Source organism: Mesoplodon mirus (assembly GCF_964341445.2).
Source record: "Mesoplodon mirus genome assembly, chromosome: 2".
In the NCBI taxonomy this organism is placed as follows: Eukaryota; Metazoa; Chordata; class Mammalia; order Artiodactyla; family Ziphiidae; genus Mesoplodon; species Mesoplodon mirus.
In genome coordinates, this window is record NC_138977.1 from 116,008,303 (window position 1) to 116,027,865 (window position 19,563).

Consider the following 19,563-nt stretch of genomic DNA (forward strand, 5'->3'; position numbering starts at 1 on the left):
CTTTCAACCAGTGACTTAAAATTAATTTGATTATAAAGTACCTCCCTTAAAGAAATCGTGTTCCTTATAGAAATACGTCATTTAAAAATTTTTGAAGAGATTGAAATTATTTTCATGTAGGGGATTTAGGTCAGATGTACTTAACCTGGAGTTGGTTCTCCATGACCTTTAGCGGGTCTCTTAATCTACTAAAATCATATGCAAGATTTAATGTGTATGGATTTTTTTTCCCCTTGGTGTAGAGTCAGTAGATCTCAAAGGGGTTGATAATCCAGAAAAAATTAAGAATCATTGATATTTTTCTTTTGTTTTTATTGAAATATAGTTCATATGCCATATGAATATATAGTTAAATGCCACCCATTTAAAGTGTACAGTGGTTTTACTTTATTCACAGAATTGTACAATCATCACCATTATGTACTTCCTAAACGTTTTCATCAGCCCCAGAAAGAAACCCCGTATGCATTAGCATTCGCTGCCTGTTTCCTTTACCACCAGCAACCCTGATCTACCTTCTCTATCCTAGACGTTTCCTGTAAATGGAATCTTATAATACGTGGCCTTTTTTGTGTCTGTTTTGCACTTCGTGTAATGTTTCCAAGGTTCATCCATTTTGAAGCTTGAATCAGTATTCTTTTTATGGCTGGATAATATACCATTGTACGTGTATACCACATTTTGTTTATCATTAGTTGACGGACATTTAAGTTGTTTCCACTTTTTGGCTGTTAACAATTACGCTGTTGTGAACACTCGTCTAGGAGATTTTGTGTGAACATGTTTTCAGTATTTTCAATAGGAGTGGAATTGCTGGGTCATATGCCAACTTAACTTTCTGAGAAACTGTCAGACCATTTGCCAGAGCGTCTGTACCATTTTGTACCCACCAAGCAGTGTCTGAGGGTTCTATGTCCCCACTCCCTCACAGCTGTTACTGTCTTTTTTATTATAGTCATCCTAGTGGGTATGAAGTGGTGTCTTCTGATTTGGATTTTGCATTTTCTTAATAACTGTTGTTGATCATCTTTCATGTGCTTATTGACCGTTTGTTTATTTGTGGAGAAATGTTTTTGCAAATCCTTTGCCTATTTTTAATTTGAGTTATTTCTTTTTATTGCTGAGTTTAATGAATCTTGGTACTTGATGTGCTTAAAATGGAAAATATTGAAAAATGTGTTTTCTTTCAGGATAAAGTTCTACACAATATCATGTCTATTTTTACATTTATGGGAGCCAATGTGATGCGTCTAGATGATACTTACAGTTTTCAGGTTATTAACAAGACAGTGAAAATGGTAATTCCAGCACTTTTGCAGGTAAGCTGTCTTTCCACCATCATTGGTGTTATTTTTCTGATTTTTAAGATTTTTAAGATTTTACATAGCATGAAATTCAAGTAATGGTAAATAGATGACATGAAAAGCCTTTCTGAAATGCTCAGGTATTTATGCCCCTTAAATTTTAGAGTGGTGAAGCTAAGGAGTAATCTTGGAAATAATGTCTTTTCCAGAAATACCTATAAACATGCCGAGCTGGTTCTGCTGTACTGCCAGGGTATAACTATACAAGTGCCTTAACATTCCTCTGACAAAGTGAATTTACATTTACTGTGTATCTCAGGACATTGCGTCAGTTTGATAAGACCCCTGTGTAAGTCGATGAAATAGGAAGTTTTAGAGCAAATGTGTTAACATACAATTCAACAAACATTTACGAAGCATTCCCTTGAGAGCTCAGTACGCAGAGATGAGTGAGACCTGGTCTCTGCCAGACTAGTCTCGGCAAGGAGTGAAGACTTTGAAACTAAAAAGTAGCCTTGAACATGAATGGGCATGGCTATCCACTTGCATTTTCTGTTTACCCCCACTGTTGTCACTGTCTTTCCTCATGCTGTTGACCATTTCAGCGATGACCATACCCAGCACCTCCTCCTTTTAATCTTGGTATAAGGTTGGTATTCTCTGTCCAGCAAGTTAGCCACTACAGGAGACGTCTATAAAAAGGAAAATAACGATACGCATTAATATGGTATATGCCAGTGGAATTTGATAAACACTGAAGAGTTCAGGTTAGGGGAAGGTCCACGTGGGCCAGAATGACCACACAGACTTTATTAAGAAGTGGACTTCGAATGAGTCTGAAGAGGAGATAGGATTTGCCCCCTGAAAGGGCAGGCAGTCCCGGCCTGGGGGTGGCGTGTGCAGTGTGTGTGAGGGACGTGGAGAGCCGAAGCGGGTGGAAGTAGGGGCACCAGGCTAGCCATTCATGCAGGTGTCTGTTCCTTCATCGTTTCATCCATTAGGCTGTTATCTTCTGAGCACCCATACCAGGTGGTTTGAACTTTATTCTGAAAGCAGCAGGGAGCTGATGGCCTTGCCACAGTCCGCTTTTCAGATTAAACCGTTCTTCTCGAGGCCCAACTCAAATCCTGCTTGGTTTTTGCAGGGCAGCCTGAGAGCAGCCTTGCTCTCAGGGCCCGTCTCTGGCATCTGCCATCTAGTGCCTCCTGTTACCCTTTCACAAGTGTACTGTGTCTCGTGGAGATGATACATCTCCTTTGGGGAAGTGCTCATGCCTTGCACTTTGTAGTCCCCTCAGGGCCACAGAGTGCCCAGGACATAATCTATATACTCCTTGAATACTTACCGATTGGGCTTTGATTATTAGAATTCCTTTGATAACCTTTTGGGGGCACATCTGAAGGCCTTTTCGTGTCTACTTATAGCTTGTCTCACGGAGGGTTATTTGCTTCTACTCACTGTCCCTGCTTGCTGTCCTGCAGTCTGATGGTGGCGACTCTGCAGAAGTCACGAGGAACGTGGAGGACATCGTGGTCAAGATCATGAACGTGTTCGTGGACGCGCTGCCCCACGTGCCCGAGCACAGGCGCCTGCCTGTCCTCGTCCAGCTTGTTGGCACACTGGGCGCAGAGAGATTCCTCTGGGTTCTCCTCCTCCTGCTCTTTGAACAGTATGTCACTAAAACAGTGCTGGTGGCTGCCTTCGGAGAAAAGGTCAGAGCGTAGGGCGCAGTGACAGGAAAAGGGGGTGTTTCACACAGATTTTGTGTTACTTTCCACTTTAAACGTGAGGCTGGTGATGCTTAGTGTGCACTACTTAACAGTGTGTGCTCAGAAGGGCTTTTAAAGGTGTTTCTAGCATTCTTTGAAATTGCTTCCAGAGCCTGAGGCACTGAATACCCTCAGGAGCAACAGGGCTTCTCCTGAGGGTGACTTGACTTTTCTAAGAAACTAGGCTGGTGCCGTGCTGGGTGGGTGTATTTTAATTAAGCCCCAAAGAGTATAGCTGTACAGGAATTAAACTGTCTCTTGAACATGGTTTTGAAGGCATTTTAGGGGGCAGAGGACGAGGGTCGGTGTCACTGAAGTCAGTGAGATGCAGGTGACAGTTTTGAAGAGCCCTGTTTTGAAGAGAGATGAGGGCAGAAGTTACACGTCCAGGGCTGTTTTTAAATGGCTTCTTAGACGTGGGATCCAGGAATAGATCTAGAACCTACTCCAAGTAAAGTAATATGTTCATTTCTGCCAGATATCGTAATGCAGTTTATCCTGGAATTATGCCTCATAATTCTCATAAATTGGCTTTTTTATGTAAGAAGCTCAGTACCTGATTCCTCTGGTCATACACGTGACCATAAGGAACAGCGTGGAGTGGCTTTGTGTGCTAAGAAGTATTTTTAAAACGTTTCCCTTATTTGTACTTACTAAGTAACATAAATTTGAGAGGTACAGTTTATGACCTATTTCTCTCCTCTACACAGGATGCTATTTTAGAGGCAGACACTGAATTTTGGATTTCAGTCTGTTGTGAATTTAGTGTCCAGCATCAGATCCAAAGCTTGATGAATATCCTTGAGTACTTAATGAAGCTGCCAGAGGAAAAAGAAGGTGGGCATTAAGTCCTATGTTAATTACCGTTTAATCTGGAAGCTTGAGAGAGGCAGAAGGTAACGCAGCTTGTCTTCAGAACCCATGGTGCATCTTTAAAAGGATTTTTTTTCTTTTTTTTTTTGCGGTACACGGGCCTCTCACTGTTGTGGCCTCTCCCATTGCGGAGCACAGGCTCCGGACGTGCAGGCTCAGCGGCCAAGGCTCACAGGCCCAGCCGCTCCACGACATGTGGGATCTTCCCGGACCGGGGCAGGCACAAACCCGTGTCCCCTGCGTCGGCAGGCGGACTCTCAACCACTGTGCCATCAGGGAAGCCCTAGAAGGATTTTTTTTTAAGTAAGTAATTTTTATTCGGGCATACAGTTGTTACCTTCTCAAATGTTTATGGAAAACAGTAAGTGGGATTTCTGCTTGCTGTTGCTCACACGTTGGCTTTCAGACCTCTGTGCCTCTGTGCTGATGTGTGGGCTGTGGAGTGTTCCAAGTGTCTGGGATGAATTGATGGTAAAGTGATAGCAAGTTACCATCTTATTAGCTGTATCTTAGTTTCCCCTTAAAATGTGAAGCTTTTTTTTTTTTTTTTTTTTGTCCATGCCGTGAGGCTTGAGGGATCTTAGTTCCCCAACCAGGGATTGAACCTGGGCCACGGCAGTGAAAGCGCAGAGTCCTAACCGCTGGCCCACCAGGGAGTTCCCGTGAAGACCTTTATAAGAAGAAAAACAAAACAGGTACCACAGCAGTGGTAACTAAATCTGAAAATTTTACCACGTAGGGGTCTCGAAGAAAATGCCACTAATTGCAGCACCAATGAGGTTGGCTTAAGAAAGGGCTGACGTGTTGACTGTTCTTAGTTCTCTGCCCTTTGGAGCAGAACAGTGAGGTACATTAGAAAGCAGGGTCTGGGGCCTCCCTGGTGGCGCAGTGGTTGGGAGTCCGCCTGCCGATGCAGGGGATGCGGGTTCGTGCCCCGGTCTGGGAGGATCCCATATGCCGTGGGAGGATCCCATATGCCGCGGAGCGGCTGGGCCCGTGATCCATGGCCGCTGGGCCTGCGCGTCCGGAGCCTGTGCTCCGCAACGGGAGAGGCCACAGCAGTGAGAGGCCCGCATACCGCAAAAAAAAAAAAAAAAAAAAAAAAAAAAAAAAAAAAAAAAAAAAAAAGAAAGCAGGGTCTGGGCTTCCCTGGTAGTGCTGTGGCTGAGAGTCCGCCTGCCGATGCAGGGGACACGGGTTCGTGCCCCGGTCCGGGAAGATCCCACATGCCGCGGAGGGGCTGGGCCCGTGAGCCATGGCTGCTGAGCCTGCGTGTCCGGAGCCTGTGCTCCGCAACGGGAGAGGCCACAACAGTGAGAGGCCCGCGTACCGAAAAAAAAAGAAAAAAAAAAAAAAAAAAAGAAAAGAAAGCAGGGTCTGAAGACTCCACAGGGACTGTTGTCTGGGTGACCGGTCGTTTACTTTGTCTGCCCTGCTTGGCCGGATTTGGGAGGGACAGAGCTGGGAGGCGCCGGTGAGCTGTGTGTGGTGACGTGCTGAGGACAGAGCCTTCATTCTGAGTCACTCTCTAGGAAGGTGGTTTTTAAGTGGCCCACCACGGACCGCCAGCCATGGCACCCCAACCCCTTTCATATTTGATACATTTGAATGTGGGATTCTACAGAGTTTTAGAACAGACATCTGCAGCTTTTAGAGTTAAATGTTGAAGGCAAGGGATGACCCTCCTTCAGCCTGTTGTGGGCCATGAAAGTAAATGTCTCTGCAGCTTCGGAAATGGGGCATGGAGCCAGTTCAGACTCCTTTTGCAGTATCTTTGTCTTCTATTTGTTTGTTTTTTGTTTGTTTGGATTTGTCTTACATACTCTATTCTCAGGGCTGTTTGGGTACTTTCTTGGTAAATATACTCCTATCTTTCACTAGTTTAGAAGAGGAAAAACTGGGTATAACAAATTATATATACACGTGCATATGTATAATAACATACATATTGTATATTATGTGTATAACAGAGTAACAGATTTCTCTCTAAAAATTGTATGCATTTGAATGTGGGATTCAAATTTGAATTCAAATTCAAATTACCCTGCTCATTATGTCTGTACCTATATACCAAAGAATCAGGTCGAAGATGAGTGAGGACACTTGTTTTGTTGCTCTTTTTCAGAAACCCTTCCCATATCAGTATCTTACAAGAGCGAATCACAAGAAGAAATGCTCCAGGTTTTTAACATAGATGCTCACACTAGCAAGCAGCTGCGGCATTTTAAGTTTTTGTCAGTGTCCTTCATGTCTCAGCTCCTGGCTTCCAATAATTTTATCAGAAAGGTGAGATGTTCTTTAAATGTGTTTGCTTTTTCTGAAGGAACTGTGTTTTAGGCTAGTAAAAACAGCTTGGCAAGTCTCTCATGAAAACGTGAGGCATGCCTGTAATAGAAACAGATAGTGCCCTTCACCTCAACATGAACACCCGTTGGGCACGATCTACTGAGATTGTATATACGTGAACCCTGTGGCTCAGCAGTTCTGTTCTCAAGTGGTGTATACCCGCAGAAGTGTGTGAACATGTGCACCAAAAGACATCGACAAGAATGTTTGTGGTAGCATTGTTCATGGTGCCCAGAACTGGCCACAACCCAAGTGTCCATCATCAGTGGAGTGGACAGAGCGTCTCGTCATAGCTGGACGTGGGTGAACCTCAGTGACACACAGCCATCTGGTGACTCTCATCAGCATAACATCGAAGGAGAGAAGGCAGACACAGAGGAGTGCATCCTGTGATTCCAGTTGTATGAAGTTCAGAAACAGGCAGAACACACCTGTGGTTTTAGATGTAACGACAGTGTCTGTCTTTGGGAAGGAGGAAAGAGCAGGGTCAAGTAGGAGAGGGATTCTGAGGTGCTGATAACATGCTGTTTCTTTACCCAAGTATAGTGAGCTCTACACACATGATTCGTGCACCTTTCTGTTTGTGTGCTAAACTTTAAAATAGAGAAAGAAGGAAATACAGAAACAAAATGAAGAAATAAAGAAACAGAAAGGAGGATCCAGGGTCATGACCAGGAACGTAAAAATGGCTGAGCATGCAAATATCTGTATTCTGTTTCTGTTACAATGCGTGAACAGATCCAGGGGGAAACCTATGATCATTGAAATATTTAGAGAAAGAATTTAGTGAATCCAGCGCTTATTTGTTATTTCAGAAAAATAATCCTCACCATTGTGAGATGGACAGAACTCCTCGGCCTGATAAAGACATCCGTCAGAAGCCTGTGGTTTACAGCACACTTCATGATGAGACATTAACATGTGCCTGTTAAAGTCTGGAACAAAGGTGCCCTCTGTCACTATTCCTACTCAGCAAAAGAAGTGTAAGAATCAGAAAAAAAAGAGAATTGATGAACTTGTAGAACTGGTAATTAGCTCAGCAAGCTCACTTGAGAGTGATCAGTGTAGACATTGCTCTGTGTCAAGCAGGCTTGCCGAGGATGGTGGTGCTTCCCAAGCACGTGGGTGGATCAGTGTGACTGGACATCAGGCAGACACACCCATGCGATATAAGAAACGTGCTCCATGGCTGGTAGCACCACATGGCAGTGGGGAGAGAAAAATGTCCAAGAACTAGAGCTGGCACGGTTTGTTTTCCAAGTGAGGGGAAGAAAGACTGATCTCATATATAAACAAAAGACAGTTTTAGGTGGATTAAAAACTTCAGTGTGAAGAGAAGTACTTAGCACGTTGAGAAGAAAACCAAGGGAAAAACATTGTTGTAACTGGAGGGTGGAAAAGAATTTCTTAAGAACATCAACCAAAAGCCACCATAAACAAAATGAAAAGAAAGCCACAGACTAGGGCCTCCCTGGTGGCGCAGTGGTTGAGAGTCCGCCTGCCGATGCAAGGGATACGGGTTCGTGCCCCGGTCTGGGAGGATCCCATATGCCGCAGAGCGGCTGGGCCCGTGAGCCACGGCCGCTGGGCCTGCGCATCCGGAGCCTGTGCTCCGCAACGGGAGAGGCCACAACAGTGAGAGGCCCGCATACCGCAAAAAGAAAAAAAAAAAGAAAGCCACAGACTAAAAGAAGGGTATTGCTGTTTATAAATCAAGAAGCATCCGTTTCCGTTAGAACAACTGGCAAAGAATATGAATTCATTGAAGAGGAATCACAAATGGCCAATGTGACGAAACAACCTCCCTAGTAAGAAGGAAAATTCAGATTATAGAGGATACCACCATGCTGTTATCAAACTGGCAGGAAGTTTAAAGTTGTTAATACAAGAAGCGGCAAAGCTGGGGGGACACAGTCATTTCTGTACAGTGATGGGTAGCAGGAGTTGGTACAGCCACTTCAGAAAGTGCAGAGCAGTGTCCGTTCAAAGTGAAGATGCTCACTCACCCCTGCTGTCTGGCAGTTTCCTTTCTCTACGAAAACTTGCCTAGATGCTCAAGGAGAAAAGTTCTTTTTTAGCACTGTTACTAAAGGGGGAAAAAAGGGCCATAAAACTAAATATCTACCAAGAGAGGGGAATGAATAAATAAGTCATGGTACATGGAGAGGAATACTGTGTGCATTTAAAACGAGTGAACTAGAACAACATAAGTTACCATAGATAGATCTCAACAGTCTAATATAATCAAGAAAGCATGTTGCCGGCTGATACCTACTCTTTGATAACAGTCAGCCACAGATTCAAGTTTGTGGGGCTTGGGGTGGAAGGAGATTGGGATTAGGGAACGATACAGAGGGGACTACAGCTGTGTCCTTAAGTTTAATATCTTAAAATTAGATATGGGCTAACGAAAGACTAGGACTTCAGAAAACTAATAGGTGTTAATCGTTTGCTGTATTTTTCTGAATCTTTGTAGTACTTTACAGATAGTATGAATATCTACAGAATGTAATCAAAATAAGTGAAAGGACTAATTAAATTAAGGGAAATGGAGTTATTACAGTATGACAGCGGTGATCTGGACCTGATTAAATTGTAATGTCAGAAAACACTGGGGAGTGAGTTGGTCGGTCTCCGATGTTTCGTTGCACTTCAAATGATTTTTCGTCATCGGCTGTCACATTGTTCTAATGACGCCTTCTTTAAAAATTAGGTAGTTGAAAGTGGCGGTCCTCAAGTGTTGACAGGCCTTGAACAGAGGTATGTTACTTTTTAAAATTCGTATTTGGAAATAATTTCAAACTTTTAATCAAAAAGCTGGAAGAATAGTACTCTCTTATGGGTCTCCTGTGTTTCAGGTTGCTAGAAATGGTTCTTGGCTACATTAATGCTGTAGCACAGTCCATAGAAAGAAACGCGGACAAGCTCACTGGGAAGTTTTGGCGAGCACTCCTCAGTAAAGCTTATGACATGCTGGACAAGGTGGGTGTTTATTTCTCCCTGTCTTCTGTGTTTTGTTGCTGTTCAATGTCATTGTAAAGTTATTTAACAGAAAGTTTTACTTTAAGAGTAAACTTAGCAATAGCTTAACAGAAAGCAGCCCAGATTTTTCTTGGAAAAGAATCTCTTGATGACTGGAGATCATTTTATCTGGAAAACAGTTGTTTCCCTACCAATTATGAGAACATGTGCCTCAATAAATATGATGCTTTAAATATTGATTCATGTCCTGCTATATAATGTTCGCTTTATTCAAGTGGAATAAAAGATACCTATTCAGTGGAGTTTCTAGTTCATCAGTAAAATCACTGGCCAAGACCACTGTTTAAGATCTAGCTGAATTGCTTAGCTCCATGGCATTGAGCAGTTCACTTAGCGTGAGCATCCTTTTGTTGTTGTTTGTTTGATAAATGTGGTTAGTAATGCCTCCCTAAAAGGTTGGTGTAACAACTAGATAGTGAGTGAAAATGCCTCGTACCTAGAAGGTGTGCAGCGAATGGAAGTCTGTCTTAAATGAGTCATCTTCCCTTTTTTATTTTTTATTTTCCTTTTTTGTTAAATGTAAAACTGCTGTGTAGGTCAATGCCTTGCTGCCCACAGAAACCTTCATCCCTGTGATCAGAGGGCTGCTGGAGAACCCACTGCCGTCTGTTCGCCGGAAAGCTTTGGATCTTTTGAACAACAAACTACAGCAGAAAACTTCCTGGAAGAAGAAAATTGTAAGTCAAGACTGTGCTACAGACCCATTTCCCATTCTTTGCTTTATCAGAGCTGCATTTAACTGCTTGAAGTTTCTCCAGTGGTACAATTTAAATAAGTATATTATTATCCAAATACCGTGCTGTGATGTGTGTGTGTTTAAAATGTGATGCTAATTCTGATAGGAGCCACGTATATACGTGTTATAAGAGCTCTTAGAGTGGAACTGCACCCTAGCAGTATTCTTGCTTAATACGGACCATATGTTGCCTTAACTAGCACGATTCTAATCCTCTTTCACTCCACACGGGTAGGGTGCTTTATGTAAATACAGAATTGGTCGCAAGCACATGCGTCCATTTATTGGTAAATAAAGCAGATGGAGAAAAGGTCGCTTGTGTTTAATCGTGTGGCGTAGGACGTCTTGGTCTGATCTCCATTTAGGCAGTCTCAAGCAGTAAAAATGGAGAAAAGGACTAGCATTTTGTTTGCGGCTTTAATTATTTGGGAAGTTTGGCTGTCTTTTTCAGGTTTACCATTTCCTGGAACTGGTCCCAGTCCTTGTGGCCATGGTGAAGCATAAAAGAAAGACATTAGAAGAACAACCAATAAACAGACAGACAGCTTTATACACCTTAAAGCTTTTATGCAAGAATTTTGGTGCAGAAAATCCAGAGCCTTTTGTCCCTGTGCTGAACACTGCCGTGAGGCTGATTGCTCTAGGAACAAAGGAGGAGAAGAATGTCCTGGGGGGTGCCCTGCTGTGTGTGGCCGAGGTGATCTCCACGCTGGAAGCCCTGGCCATCCCTCAGCTCCCCAGGTATGTCGAGGGGACCGGACACAAGACCACCGCACGAGGTTTCTGGTATCAGCTGGAAAAGAAAACCTTAGTGACTTTTTCCCGAGTGTCAGTAGAAGTTTCATAAAATTAGATTTGTTAGAGAAGTGACCTTTTCTTCAAACTGGAAAATAATAACATTCTCGTTTACCTGATGTGTATTGTCCCCCAGTTTTTGCTCCCCTTTGACCAGCGTTCCTCGGAAGCAGTAGGTGACAACACTGCTTCGTAGAGGGGCCCAGCTGGTTGGGCCACAGTTGCCAGGTGCTGGCCGCGCCAGAAGTGGCCGCTTCTGGCTCTCTCGTTGGCTCTGGTGTTTGCCAGCGTGCAGCCTCGCCAGCTTGCCCGGGTTACGCAGCCTGTTAGAGCTTTGCCGTCTACAAACCGAGGTAGCACCAACCTCACAGGATGCCCGCGGGGCAGTGCGTGCAGGGCTTTTTTGCCCGACACACAGCAAGTGTTAAACTGCAAGGTGGTGTTATGATTTAAGGTGACGTTGTGTCAGTACTGTGGGCACTGGGAGAGCTCTCGCTCTCGGTCACATAAACCGTGTAGACGTTTTGGGGGACGTCAGAGATGTAACGGACACGGTCCTTTGGATTTTTTCAGAGTGACTTCTGCTCCGTTCTCCTCAAAGAAACTTGTGCCCTTTCTTTCCAGCCTGATGCCGCCATTGCTGACAACCATGAGGCGCACCTGCGACCTGGCCTCGGGCGAGGTCTACCTGCTCAGCGCCCTGGTGGCCCTGCAGAAGGTGGCTGAGACCCTGCCGCACTTCATCAGCCCCTACCTGGAAGGTGTCTTGTTGCAGGTGAGCTGGTGACTGCAGGGGGGGAAGGGGAAAGCTTACAGATTTGATCATTTTATTTGTGCTTGACGTTTTGCGTTTGGCAGGAAGATTCTTATTTCTGAAAAGAGGTGCTTGTTTTTAGTGAATGTGTCCCTTTTTCACTGCCATCATCCCTCCTGTTCAGTCGTGACGTTGGTATGGGTGTCACTTTGTCATGAGGCTCTTCTCTTTTTTGACTTTGCAGGATGTATTTTATTGCTTTTCCCCCCGTGAGCTCCTTGGCCTTGGTCTGGTAGAGCTTCTTGTAGAAACAGGCATGCCCACTTAGTTCCTCACGTGAAGGTTTCTTAACCCTGAGGCATCTGTCCGAGCGGAATGCCTGTGTTACAGTCCAGACGGTGGGCTGGTGGCATTTCTGATGGAATGCAAATGCCCGAGAGTGGCCTCCCGCCCCACCCCATGCTGTTGCATTGATCACTGGCCGTTTATGAGGTTAGGAACCTTAAGTGCCGTGATGCAGATGACTTAACCGATTCACATACTCTCCAGCCAGGCATTGAAGGTTGACTTCTTATAGAAAGGGACCTCTGCATCTGAGGAGCTTTCTAGATTCTTTAGCAAAGGAGAACGTGACTCTCTCTCCTCATGGGCCCTGGATTCCTGTTCTCTAAGATCGTCGTTCTGGGTGCTCTGTGTCCTGCCTTCCACCATCTGCCTGCATCCCTGACTCCCTCTTGGAAAGAGGCATCTGTCCATTTTAATCTATTTAATTTATATTAAATACTACAAATAAATACTTATTTTTATTTATTTTAACATTCGGGGTTGGCATTAAAAGGAATCCTGTGTTGACGCTGAGTGCACTGAGCTTTCCCAGTCACCAGCATTTGGACTGGCTTTTCCATCCTCACCAGGACTTTCTGTAAGTGTGTAGACAGATGCTCCCGGCGAGGACCCGTGGTGGCCTTGATCGTTGTTGTTATATTCTTACAGGTGATTCACTTGGAGAAAATCACTAGTGAGATAGCTCCTGCCTCCCAGGCTAATGTCCATCTCACGTCCCTTAAAAAGACCCTGGCTACCACGCTGTCACCCCGAGTCTTACTGCCAGCCATCAACAAGACATACAAACAGATTGAGAAGAACTGGAAGGTTAGACCGTACTGGGTATTAGACTTTGGAGGAGGGAGATGTGGTACTGAAATGTTTAGATTTTCACTTAAAGAAGAAAATGGTGGTTTAATTCCATTATAAATGCATTAATGAACTAGAGGAATATTAACAATTGGCGTGTCTCTTGACTGTGTTTTCAGAATCTCATGGGCCCATTTATGAGCGTCTTGCGCGAGCACATTGGGGTGATGAGGAAGGAGGAGCTCGCCTCCCACCAGCACCAGCTCACCACGTTCTTCCTGGAGGCCCTGGACTTCCGCGCCCAGCACTCTGAGGTAGGCGTGTTTCTCCCCCAACCCCCCGTCCTAAACTTCTCACCTGACTCAGACCTGTTGTACTTGCCAAAATTAGGGCTAGATGTCACTACTCTGGCTAACAAATCAGCTCTTCTGTTTTCAGAATGATCTGGAGGAAATTGGAAAAACGGAAAATTACATCATTGACTGTCTCATGGCCATGGTTGTAAAACTTTCTGAGGTCACATTCAGACCCCTGTTCTTCAAGGTGAGCTCTTTTCCTCTACTTGTCCTTTTACTCACGTATCAGTTATAAGATCTGAAGAAGAAACTAATGCTACTTTGTCTTTTTAGCTGTTTGATTGGGCTAAAACAGAGGACGCCCCAAAGGACAGGCTGTTGACATTTTACAACTTGGCAGATTGCATTGCTGAAAAACTGAAAGGGCTTTTTACCCTGTTTGCTGGCCACTTAGTGAAGCCTTTCGCTGACACCTTGAACCAGGTGAACATCTCCAAAACAGGTAGGTAGCTGACTCCAGGTCAGTTGGCACACTTGCTCTGTGCACCTTACGCGAGATACAGTAAGTATAAGGAAGGTGAATTCTTTATAGTCAGTTGTCAGACACTGAAGTGTTTTAGCATGTTATTAATTGAGTCACTTGGGAGGAAGAATAAATGGGCAGTCCTGTGTTATTGGAAGTAACTCTAAAACATTAAGATTGTTTTTTGGGGGTTTTTTTGCAGTATAGGGGCCTCTCACTGTTGTGGCCTCTCCCGTTGTGGAGCACAGGCTCCGGACGCGCTGGCTCAGCGGCTACGGCTCACGGGCCCAGCCACTCCACGGCATGTGGGATCTTCCCGGACCGGGGCACGAACCCATGTCCCCTGCATTGGCAGGTGGACTCTCAACCACTGCGCCACCAGGGAAGCCCAACTGGATTATTTTTTAATGCTAATAAGCAGTCTACTTGCCAAACTAAGCAATCTTAATAACCAAGAATCTTAACAACTGTGAAAGAACAAAGCACTCCCCTGAGAGACCGTCCATTTAATTTGTGCTCTGCCTTCATCCTGATTGTGATTTCTAGATCATTTTAGAAATAACCTTCTGGTTATAGTTCTATTAATAGCGATTTGAAGTTAAACATTGGAGATTAAATTGTGAAATTCAGCTTTTTTTGTTATTTTTGTTTCCATTATTTTCTCTCCCCTATCTACAGATGAAGCGTTTTTTGACTCTGAAAGTGACCCTGAAAAGTGCTGCTTGCTACTGCAGTTTATTCTGAACTGTTTATATAAAATCTTCCTCTTTGACACCCAGCATTTTCTAAGTAGAGAGAGAGCAGAAGCCTTGATGATGCCCCTGGTGGATCAGGTAACCAGTGAATCATCTTCTGTTAAAAGATAAGGAAGGCATCAGTGTTACATGCCTGCAGGGTTTATATCAACCAGAACCACAGTTTGCTGGTGTTTTTTTCCTTTCATGAAATCTTTATTTCAAAATTTATTTCTCATTTTTCATGGATGTATTAAATAACTTACCTTTGTAGTGGCATTTACCGAGTTTTAAACTTTTTCAAATAAGAGATATGATGTAAGGTGTATTAGTTAAGTTTTTAATTCTTAAAAACTGGGTTCATTGAGAATGTGTCAGGGTCTGGCTGCCCTCCTCTCAGGTTCTGCAGGGGGACAGGGATGATGCTAAGGGCTGTGATTCCATTTGAGTTCTTATAAGGTAGTAAATTTGCTCTCTTTCTCGAGAGAGAGAGCAAACAGTACCTGGTTTTTGAGACTAAACAGCACCTTGGTTTTTGAGCCTGCTGGTATCAGGAAGGGTAGTAAAGTACTATATACATTGAGTATTTTCTCAAACAGCAGTGAGACCCGTTGCTCAGTCCTTGTCTCACTGTCAACAGCTGGAAAACAGGCTTGGAGGAGAAGAGAAGTTCCAGGAACGGGTGACGAAGCACCTGATCCCATGCCTTGCACAGTTCTCAGTGGCCATGGCAGACGACTCGCTTTGGAAACCACTGAACTACCAGATCCTGCTGAAGATGAGGGACTCCTCACCCAAGGTTAGGAGCCGCAGTGCCAGCAGGGATGCTGTGCGCTCTCCCTGGGGCCTCACCGTTCTGCACTGCTGCGTGTCTTCTAGCACCAGGGTTCGGCTGTGTCAGGCAGAAGGTTGAGCCTGAGAAACTTGGTTTTCACTTACAGGCCATTTGTAAATAATGGCAGTCCTCCCCCACCCCCATGGTGTGCTAGACACGAGCACTAAAATACTTTACACTTTTACATATTGAAAAGACTTGAATTCCTCATGTTTCTTATGCACCATTTAAATGTCAGTGTGCTCCCGGAGACAGCATGCTTTGTCTACAGAACATTCCTTTGAGTTACAGCAGAGTATTATCCCTGTTGTGTATCGATCTCAGGCTTAGGACTTGGTGGAGTAACGCACGGTAAGGGCTAGCGGTTGATGCTCATTAACATAGGGGGGAGGATGAGTGGAAGTTTGGAAGTTTTCAAAGTTCTAGCAATGAATCGCCATTCCTCAAGCTAATTATCACATTAGAACCTCAGTGGATCAAACAGACTGAAGCAGAATTTTGTTAATAAATTAGTTGAAATTCACAGCATTTCTTTATTAGGAAGTAATGAAAACAATGAGGCTATTTCGATGAACCCCCAAATTTTATTTTATTTTTTATTTATTTTTTTCCAGATTAATGTTTTTATTACTTTAATTTTTTCTAGTTCAGTTTCCTTTTTACACATGAAAGGATCGAAGTGCCCAAGGTTTTCTTTTTCTAGATTGGCTTGAAAGATCTTGGAAGTAAAATGCAATTAACAAAATATATTTTTCTTCTTCTTATGCTAATTCTTCTTCACAGATGTATGGATGAGAACCCCCAAGTTTTAAATTGTAGGATCTTACAAAGTTGCAGCATTAAATTTGTTGTTTTGTAATATGTTGTTTTGATTGTACAATATCAAGAAAATCCTGATTGAACATAGGCAGTAACAAATGTTTTTTCAGCAACTCACTTTGCTCTATCCAAATATTCTTTACCAGAATTACCCAAAACCAGAAAGAAGACTAACATAGCTTTTGTTTCAAAGTGAATCACTAATAAAACAAACAACTGATGCATTCCTTGTCATAGACAAGTCATGTGAGCAACACTCCAATCTTTTAAGTTCCAAAACTAGGACATTTATGACACAATGAGTGTGTTTTTTAGTCAGGCTGAGGTGAGGGTGCGGCCACCGGCGCCTGGCCCCTCACACAACCACACGGTGACCCGTCAGGGTCCTGAGGATGGGAGTCCTGCCTGCAGTGGCCGGCGACGCGGTCCTGCCAGGTCAGCATCACCAGCTGCTCCAGTGCAGTCACTTGATGACACACTTGAATTTGCAGGTGGCATTTTTACTGGTTTGTTTTAAGAAAAATGTTATAAAAAGACATTTCACATGAAAGGCTTGTAGTTCTAGAACACAGATTGAAAAGCGCTGATTTATAAGGTTGCCCATATTATAGACGGATCCCGAATTGTTAAACGAACTGGTATTCCAAGATGAAAGTTGGCCAGAAAGTGAAATAAACTCACGCGAGGTTAACAGTTTAAAATTCGGAGCTCATCTCAAGTTAGATCATAAAGTAATACAAGAATATTAGTGGTTTTTTTTAAAATTATTCTTCACCTTTTTTATCCCTTTCAGGTTCGATTTGCTGCTCTGATTACGGTGCTGGCACTGGCTGAAAAACTAAGAGAGAATTATATCGTCTTATTACCAGAATCCATTCCTTTCTTAGCTGAATTGATGGAAGGTAATTCCCAAACTATTAAGAAATAATTAGAGTGAACTTTTGTGGGAATGTGCCCAATGCACATTTGGATAGCCTGTGATGAGCTCGTGTCTCTAGCCCTCTACGCAGAGGCTGAGCTCCTGGTTTGAGTGGGGTGCAGGGGCTGCCTCATTGTCATTTGAGGTTTGTTTATAGCATAATCTCACTATCTTTACTTCTGTGTTTTTTGCTGACAGTGCAAACTATGATACTGTTTTTCTTTAACCTCATGCATGTCTATGATTGAATATTTTGTTCCACAGATAATAGGGTTATTATACCAAAACATCCAGTGCCACTAAGGCTGCAGTGGGGTGGCTGCCTGTTCACGACCAGCACTTACTCTGTGCTCTATGTGGATGATGTCGTTAATCCTCACAAGGCATATGCCATTATCCCCCTTTTATAAAGGAAAAAACTAGAGGCTTTAAGAGATTAAGTAATCTAGCTGATAAAAATATGTGACAGGTGGAACTGGGGTTTAAGTCCAGGTTTGTGCAGTTCTGGACCAACGGCAGAACGAGCACTGTGCCACCACGCAGCCCAAGAAATAACAGTGCAGCTTATCAGCGGGGTGATGGAGGCGAGCAGACAGATGCCTTCACGTTAGCGATTCACTGCTGATCCAAAACCAGGTGCCTGCACCTTTGTTTCCTCCCTCCTGGAGAGGGGCTGTGTGAACTACTAAAAAGAGTGGCATCGCTAGGCATCTGGAATTTTCATTTGTGCACCACTCTCTTGGGGTCTGTCTTATTCTGCTTCCCAAGTCCTAGACCGAAAGAAGGGAATGAAGGCAGGCAGGAGGAAGGCAGAGGAGGGGTTTCCAGGATGGCTTCCGCCTCAGTACTGTGCGTCATTTCTCTCTTCTGACTGATGGCCAGCGAATGCGAGATGTGAAGAACCAGGCTCTGAGAACTGAGGCAGGAAGATTGACTCATTTTTATTTTGTTTTTAGATGAATGTGAAGAGGTGGAGCATCAGTGCCAGAAGACTGTTCAGCAGCTGGAAACTATCCTGGGAGAGCCGCTCCAGAGCTACTTCTAAAACCTTGGTTTCTGGTATTTCATACTGTTCAGAGGTCAGACTTATTTTTCATATTTTTATTTTGGGTGTTTAGGACCATATTATTTTTGGTGCCGTTAACACCTACTTGGACTTCTTTACAAATTCCCACCTGGTTTGTGCTACCACATAAGCCTCTCCTGCCAGTTGTACAGAATATACAAAAAGAGTAAATGATACATGGTATTTTTATACAGACTGCTGTTTGTTTAATTAAGACCATCGATTATGGTCTTTTCTGAGTGATGTTATTACCATTACATACATGATTAATTTTAGCACCCAAAGCTAACCCCCATTTAGACTGTAAAGCCTTAACTTTCCTGGTAAAGGGCTATCTTTTGTATGTGGTATCCGTGTCAGAGATTTCACTCAAAGCAGCTCTTTACTTCAAGAAAATGAGAGTTATTCAGCACCCAACAAGAATGGTTTCAACTGTAAAGCCATTTGGACTTTTACTTTTCATTTTGGGTAGATGACATTTCAGTCTTAATTTTTGCTTGTGCTCATGGAGGGGAGTAGTTCTGGAATGCATTTTCTACTCTGGACTGTGATCGTCTCTCCTTTATCCTTCAGTCTTTTGGGGGTCAGGGGGGTGGAGGCAGTAGGCTGTTTATAACACAGCCACACCTGACTGCTCCCAGAAATAAGGAGGGCTCAGAAACACCAGGTGGTAAGGAGGAGCCCCTTCAGGGTTAGAAATGCTCACATTTCTATTGGTGGTTAAACAAGGATTACTTTTATGAGGAAAAAAGTAAACAACAGATTTTTTTTCAAAGCTTTGAAGTTCTCTAATCTCTCTATACTATGTCATGGTGAAGCTGCAAAGTGAGGGCGCAAATAAAAGTAAACAAATCTGCCTTTATTTTGTTTAAGGCATTTTATTTATTTATTTATCCCTTTTTTAAATTTAAGGCATCTAAGCACTGTTCCATTGGTGTTCAAATCAAGTCTGAAAGCCCTTGATCTAATTTAATACAGAAACTTACTTAGTGTGGAATTGTGACAAGCAAAAGGCTGATTTGCAGTTTGGAGACAGAGCTTGCTAGGAATGCGTGTTTCTCTTTATGAAACATCTCAACAGGATTCATTAATAAATGCTAATAGCGTCTTTTCAAAAAAAAATCTTAAGATTTTGTATTTATTCTGTCAAAGAAATGGTCTGACTTTTTAGTATCATCCACATAAAATGAAAATGAACTATGTTTAAGACTTACAGGAAACAAGGTAAGTGGGCTTTTCTTTTTTCCTAAGTGGTCCACGGTTTCCACCATCTGCCAGGCCCTCTGATGTTCTTTTCCAGAGGAAAAAAACCCCTTGGGGGATACTAGACCCTTCTTGCCTTCTACAGCTTTCCCAACATCCTCTCCTCCACCAGTGTTTTTTTGTTTGTTTTAGCTTGGCAAGACTGAGCATAATAAATTAATATGAAAAGGTGGAAAAGAATTAAGTGCTAGAAGTTTCTACACTGAGTACTTTTTAAAAGTAAGACTGGTAACAGTATTTTTTCCACTATAGGGATACAGATAATACCTAACCAAAAGCTGTTGTGAAAATATTCCCAAATCCTGGCAGAATTCAGCCCAGTGATTTAATATAAAATGATCTGACTGATCTAGCT

At 43.3% G+C, this 19,563-nt stretch overlaps 1 protein-coding gene across 1 annotated transcript in view; it reads left to right on the top strand.

Moving 5' to 3' along the window:
* HEATR1 (HEAT repeat containing 1) overlaps window positions 1–19,551 on the top strand; it is a 50,387-nt gene extending 30,836 nt beyond the window's left edge. Inside the window, exons 29-45 of the mRNA XM_082645514.1 lie at window positions 1,191–1,319; window positions 2,786–3,016; window positions 3,784–3,910; window positions 6,072–6,232; window positions 9,006–9,052; window positions 9,151–9,274; window positions 9,871–10,011; window positions 10,522–10,811; window positions 11,490–11,640; window positions 12,613–12,771; window positions 12,933–13,067; window positions 13,192–13,296; window positions 13,383–13,551; window positions 14,251–14,405; window positions 14,947–15,105; window positions 16,754–16,862; window positions 17,836–19,551. Of these exons, the coding sequence (XP_082501640.1) occupies window positions 1,191–1,319; window positions 2,786–3,016; window positions 3,784–3,910; window positions 6,072–6,232; window positions 9,006–9,052; window positions 9,151–9,274; window positions 9,871–10,011; window positions 10,522–10,811; window positions 11,490–11,640; window positions 12,613–12,771; window positions 12,933–13,067; window positions 13,192–13,296; window positions 13,383–13,551; window positions 14,251–14,405; window positions 14,947–15,105; window positions 16,754–16,862; window positions 17,836–17,924 (2,481 nt within the window). The 3' untranslated portion in view covers window positions 17,925–19,551. The remainder of the gene's footprint in view (window positions 1–1,190; window positions 1,320–2,785; window positions 3,017–3,783; window positions 3,911–6,071; window positions 6,233–9,005; window positions 9,053–9,150; window positions 9,275–9,870; window positions 10,012–10,521; window positions 10,812–11,489; window positions 11,641–12,612; window positions 12,772–12,932; window positions 13,068–13,191; window positions 13,297–13,382; window positions 13,552–14,250; window positions 14,406–14,946; window positions 15,106–16,753; window positions 16,863–17,835) is intronic.
* The last annotated feature ends 12 nt before the right edge of the window (window positions 19,552–19,563 follow it).